Source organism: Apium graveolens, chromosome 8 (assembly GCF_009905375.1).
Source record: "Apium graveolens cultivar Ventura chromosome 8, ASM990537v1, whole genome shotgun sequence".
Lineage (NCBI taxonomy): Eukaryota > Viridiplantae > Streptophyta > Magnoliopsida > Apiales > Apiaceae > Apium > Apium graveolens.
This window is the reverse complement of record NC_133654.1, coordinates 8,083,617-8,089,746: the sequence shown is the minus strand read 5'-3', so window position 1 is coordinate 8,089,746 and position 6,130 is coordinate 8,083,617. Positions and strand designations below refer to the sequence as shown.

At 36.2% G+C, this 6,130-nt stretch overlaps 1 protein-coding gene across 1 annotated transcript; it reads left to right on the top strand.

Moving 5' to 3' along the window:
* The first annotated feature begins 2,580 nt into the window (after positions 1-2,580).
* LOC141679232 (uncharacterized) lies at positions 2,581-5,701 on the top strand. Its single transcript, XM_074485736.1, has 3 exons — positions 2,581-2,929; positions 3,016-4,643; positions 5,102-5,701. Exons 1-3 carry the CDS (start codon positions 2,581-2,583, stop codon positions 5,699-5,701), a joined length of 2,577 nt encoding a protein of 858 aa, XP_074341837.1.
* The last annotated feature ends 429 nt before the right edge of the window (positions 5,702-6,130 follow it).

Here is a 6,130-nt window from a genome sequence, read left to right as displayed (position 1 = left end):
TGCTTATGTATATATGGTTAATGCTAATCGGATAATAGAATGTTGAGTTATGTCGAATGGCCGAAGAACAGGACCAATTAACCTCAATGTAAAAATAAAAAAGGTTAATGTATTTTAAGATTTTGACGAAAAATTTAATCTTCAATACCTATAATCAACTACACTCTAGTGGGAAGACGAACGAAATTTAAGAATGGCGACCCACATCGCGGGGTATGTAAATAATACTATCATTTTTATTAAATTGGAACAAGACATATTTTTTCCGCAGTAGCACTAAATTAACAAAAAATCTTGATAAGATTAATTTATTCAACCGGGTGCGAGCCCTGGCTGCGGCATTTTTATCATAGCTATTTTTAGTTAACAAGGTACACTAATTAGACATTCATTATATCTTTTGAAGAACCTCGATTCTTGGATAATTATTTATGGCACTTAGTATATAGATTTATTTGTTTACGAGAATGAACTAGTAGATAGTTAAAACATCTATCAAATTTAGTTCTATTTGTTTATGAGATTAAACTAGTAGATAGTTAAAACATCTATCAAATTCTTTTTCACACTTCTGAACTGTAAAAAATAAAAGACTTGGAAATGGTATTGAGATCAGTCCTTCTCCGTGAACGAACTTCTAAAAATACACTTCAACAAATACTCTCATACATATTTGATATTTTCATTTTAAACATAGTTTCCAATTTTATTTATTTAAAAGTTGGAATTTCAATTTAGTTTTCAATTTTCAATCATTAATATGAATATTGCTTATGTATATATGGTTAATGCTAATCGGATAATATAATGTTTAGTTATGTCAAATGACTGAAGAACAGGTCCAATTAATCTCAATATAAAAATAAAAAAGGTTAATGTACTTTAAGATTTTAACAAAAAACTTAATCTTCAATATCTATAATCAACTACACTTTAGGGGGAAGACGAACGAAATTTAAGAATGGCGACCCACATCTCGGAGTATGTAAATAATACTATCATTTTTATAAAATTTTAATAAGACATATATTTATTGCAGTAGCACTAACTGAAAAAAAAATCTTGATAAGATAAATTGATTCAACCCGGTGCCAGCCCCGGCTGCGGCATTTTTATTTTTTGGAAAAAAAACAACTTTCTTATGTCCAATACATTTAATCTTCCTTTCTATTTTACATCAATGATCTTATATCCAATATGTTTAATTTTCTTGTATTATGATTTTCTTGTGTTTGTTAATCTGTCATTTAGCGCTTTATATAATTAGAGGACTAGATAACTTCTAATTGAATCTTTAGGAGTTATAATGAATCGGGAGAGGAGTTGTAATTATAGTACATGATATGGTAAACACAATTTAAGTATTATATCGGGAGATGGATATGACAATTGTGAAATTGGTAACTCTTGGCTTTTAATAGTCTATAATTGTACTTTGAATGAACACGGAAGTTGCGTTCAGTGGATAGTTGTAGGCACTTCAATCTACCTTGGGAGATGATTTTATAAACATATGTAAAACTATTTTTAGCTAACAAGGTACACTAATTAGACATTCATTATAGTTGTTGAAGAACCTCGATTCTTGGATTAATTTTTCTGGCACTTAGTATATAGTTTTATTTGTTTATGAGATTGAACTAGTAGATAGTTAAAACATCTATCAAATTTAGTTCTATTTGTTTATGAGATTAAACTAGTAGATAGTTAAAACATCTATCAAATTCTTTTTCACACATCTGAACTGTAAGAGATAAAAGACTTGGAAATAGTATTGAGATCAGTCCTTCCCCGTGAACGAACTTCTAAAAATACACTTCAACAAATACTCTCATACATATTTGATATTTACATTTTAAACATAGTTTCCAATTTTATTTATTTAAAATTTGTAATTTCAATTTAGTTTTCAATTTTCAATCATTAATATGAATATTTCTTATGTATGTATGGTTAATGCTAATCGAATAATAGAATGTTGAGTTATGTCGAATGGATGAAGAATAGGTCCAATTAACCTCAATGTAAAAATAAAAAAGCCTAATTTATTTTAACATAATGACAAAAAACTTAATCTTCAATACTTATAATCAACTACACTCTAGTGGGAAGACGAACGAAATTTAAGAATGGCGACCCACATCACGAAGTATGTAAATAATACTATCATTTTTATATTTGCCACGGTAGCACTAACTGGCAAAAAATCTTGATAAGATAAATTGATTCAACTGGCTGCCAGCCCTGGCTGCGACATTTTTATTTTTTTGGAAAAAAAACAACTTTCTAATATCCAATACGTTTGATCTTCCTTTTTATTGGTGCAAAAGGATTCGAAAAAGATGTAATTCCTCTATTCATTTTTCCGTGCCATGCAGACTCTTACCCAGATATAATATCCATTTAGCTTTTACCCAGCGGTTCCTTCTTCTCTTTCTTTCAACCTTCTTCTCTCCAATTTTCTTTCCGGCCAACTTCTCCACTTCTGTCTCTGCAAACACAATTTCTTCTTCTTTATTTCTGTTCTACTCTTCCTACCCTTCTTTTTAACACCCACTTGCCTTAACTTTTCTCATCATTATGGGGTCACATAATTCTGAAAATTCTAGAAGTTTGAACTCGGATGACTCAGTCTCTTTGTTAGGCCATGGTTTCCTTAACAATGAGGAGATTGTTGTTATTAACCGTGCTAGATTTCTAGAGGATGTGGACTTGGATGAGGTTTTTGTTAACCCCATTCGCCCTGTTAGTAATGCTTTACTGGCTAGAGATGGAGGCTCAACTAGGAGTGACCATGGTCCCTCTAATAATATTGTGAGCTCCAAAGAAAGTTCTGATGGGATTGCTATTGAGGATGATTCTTTGCAGCAGCCCGAGAGTTTGAGGTCTCTAGGCCAAGAACAGATTGCCATTGGGGGCTACTTCATCAGTTGGATGCCTCAAGAATCCTTTCCAAAGGTACTTGCTCTGATAATTCCTCAAAATCACTCGAAAATCTCTTAGATAATTTTGCAGTGAAAAATGGGGTTTTAAGTTTAGTTTGTGAACATAATGCTGTTGTAAGTATTGCGAGTCATGTAGTTGTAAATGAAGATGTTATTGGGGAACATAACATTGATACGAATATGCCCAGTATTGGGGCGTTTGGGGCAGCTGGGGCTGAACAAGGTTCTAAGGACCCCAACAATGTGGGTCAAAAAATTGCCACCTGGAGTGATCTTGTGAAACAGTCCATACCAAATATTAATCCATCATTTGAAGACAAGGTTGCATTTTCAAATAATCCTGATGGGTCTTTGAATTTGATACCTCCAAGAGAATTTTTAGTTCAGGCTCGCCAACAATGGGACACAAGCTGCATAGGGCACTTCATTGGGGGAGGTTTTGACTTCAAATTTGTTAGAGAACAAGCTATGGGTTTGTGGAAAAAACGTGGCTTGCTTAATGTTTTTTATAATACGAAGGGCTATTTCACTTTTAAATTTGATACTACTGAGCATATGAAAGCAGTGTTGAATCTTAATTATATCCAAATGGGAGGTCGTTTTCTTTTTCTCAAGCCATGGATGGAGAGTTCGAAATTTAAAAGAAATGTTTTTGACAACTTTCCTTGTTGGATTAAGTTGGGAAACATCCCACCTTCGTATTATTGTTCAAGCTCTGGAGTTTCTATGATTACTAAGCTTATTGGTAGAGTGATGAAATTTGATGAGGCCACTAGTCGATTCCTCCCTATGAAATTTGCTAGAGTGTTGGTGGAGCTCGAGTACAACTCTCGGAGGCCTCCTTATATTATGGTTCCTTTACTCAATAGCAAAGGAGCGGAAGATAAGTTTAGGGTGGAGGTTGAATACTCTCAATTACCCTATTCGTGCAGCATTTGCAAGGCGTTTGGACACTCCCTCTCTAGATGCTCAGATAACCCTGATAGAGAACCACCTCGGGCTAAGAACCCAAACAACACTGTCAACAAAAATCAAGGAAGAACCAAGAGTGCAAAAACCAGGTCCAGTACTAGAACCACTGTTGAGAACACAGAAGTCATTGAGAATGATTTGATAGACAAGGAAGGAATGGAAGACTTTGTGGCGAATAATGATATGACTAAAATAGTGACTGGAACCTTTTTCGGTTGTGATGTCACAATTGATGATGACTTTGTTTTAGCAAACTGTGGAGTTGCAAACCTGAACAATGAAGATAATCTGGATGAATTTGATGTGGATCGTAATGTGGGTGGATCTGCCCAAAAGGATCCAGAGGGAACACAAGTTTCGCCTGTTGAGTCCCTGGACCCACCTAGGGCTTCAGATTGTTACCAATCGTCAGGCCACCGTCGAACCTCAAACCGCGCAGTCAAGTCCCCAGCTCTGCGCACAGACAAGGCGCCCAACGCGCACACTACTCAATCTCATGCAAAGTCCCAGGATCCATCTCAGGACTATCAAGTTGCTACCCAAGATTTTGAGGAACCTATTGAAACCCACAACCCCTTTGGACCCTTAATGAGTTGGAGGAGGGTGAAGTACCCCCTACTAGTCGTAAATGTAAAGGAAAGACCTCACCTCCTTCCATATCTATTATTCTGGGACTCAAACCTCCCACTGACTCTTCTACTGATCATGCGGACATCAAGGCTAATGGTTAGCAAGTAAAAGCTCAGGGCAAGAAAAGTGTGAGACTCGCTGGTCTTAAAACAGCAACTCATCCTTCTCAATGAATATTGGCACTTGGAATGTTAGGTTTAAATAAGAAATCTCATCAACGTGAAGTCAAGGACTTTATTAATGCAAATCAAATTTCTCTTTTGTGTTGTCTTGAAACAAAAGTTAAAATTACTAATAGTGTTGCAGTTTCAAAGCGTATTAATAGAAACTGGAGATGGTTATTTAATTATGAATATCATGATAACGGCCGAGTGTGGTTTGGTTGGGACCCGAATGTATGGTTTGTCACATTCCATTCCAAATCGGCTCAACATCTTACCTGTCAAGTTACTCATATTGAGAAACAACTTCATTTCACTCTTACGGTTGTCTACACTTTTAATAAGGCCCATGAAAGAGTCCCTCTTTGGAACAACTTACGACTGCTATCTCAGGATATCACTTCTCCTTGGGTGGTTAGTGGTGACTTTAATTACATCGCTGTAATTGAGGAAATGGCTGGTGGTAGAGAACAATGGACTCCAGATATGCAACAGTTTAAAGATAGTATCTTACAAGCTGGCCTTGCCCATCTTCGTACTATAGGGCCTCTCCACACGTGGTCGAACAAAAACCCTAATAACTTGGTCCATAGGCGCCTTGACAGAATGCTTTGTAATGCAGCTTGGCTCCATGAATTTTCTGAAAGCTGGGTCCATGTTAAGACCAAGGGGATCATGGATCATGCTCCTTTATTGCTCCACATACCTATACAACTTGAAAAGATACGTAAGCCCTTCCAATTCTTTAATTTTATGAGAGATATAACAGGGTTCCAGGAGGAAGTGACGCGAGGATGGGCCTATACTTGCTCTGGGGACCCGATGAGCATTTTATGCCGTAAATTAAAGGAGGTCAAGGTTGAATTAAAGACTCTCAATAAACAGCATGGTAATCTTCACACCAATGTTTCTATCGCTCGTACTAATCTGCAAGAAATTCAGGAAGCCATTGACATGGACCCCTTGAACTCTGTCTTGTGCAAGTCTCGATAAATGCATTGAAAATGAAGAAAACCTCTTGCAACAAAAAGCTAGAGTTGATTGGTTTCACTTGGGAGACAATAACTCCAAGTTCTTTTTTAACCAAACCAAGGGTCGATGGAATAGGAACAAAATTTTATCCATTGAAAATAACAATGGTGAAATTGTGTTTGGTCACCAAGCTGTTGCCAATGTGGCTGTAGAATACTTTTCTAATTTTTTGGAGTCTCCTCCTCCTCTTCAAGAAATTGATCTGAGATATTTATAGTGTGCTCAAGTAACTGACAATCAGGCGAGTCTTCTTTTGATGGGGATTACTCCAGAAATTATTCTCAGTACTCTCAAGACCATGAAGAAAAATAGTGCCCCTGGTCCTGATGGATTTAATGTGGAGTTTTTCCTATCCACTTGGGACATTATTGGGGACGTTTTTTGCAAGGC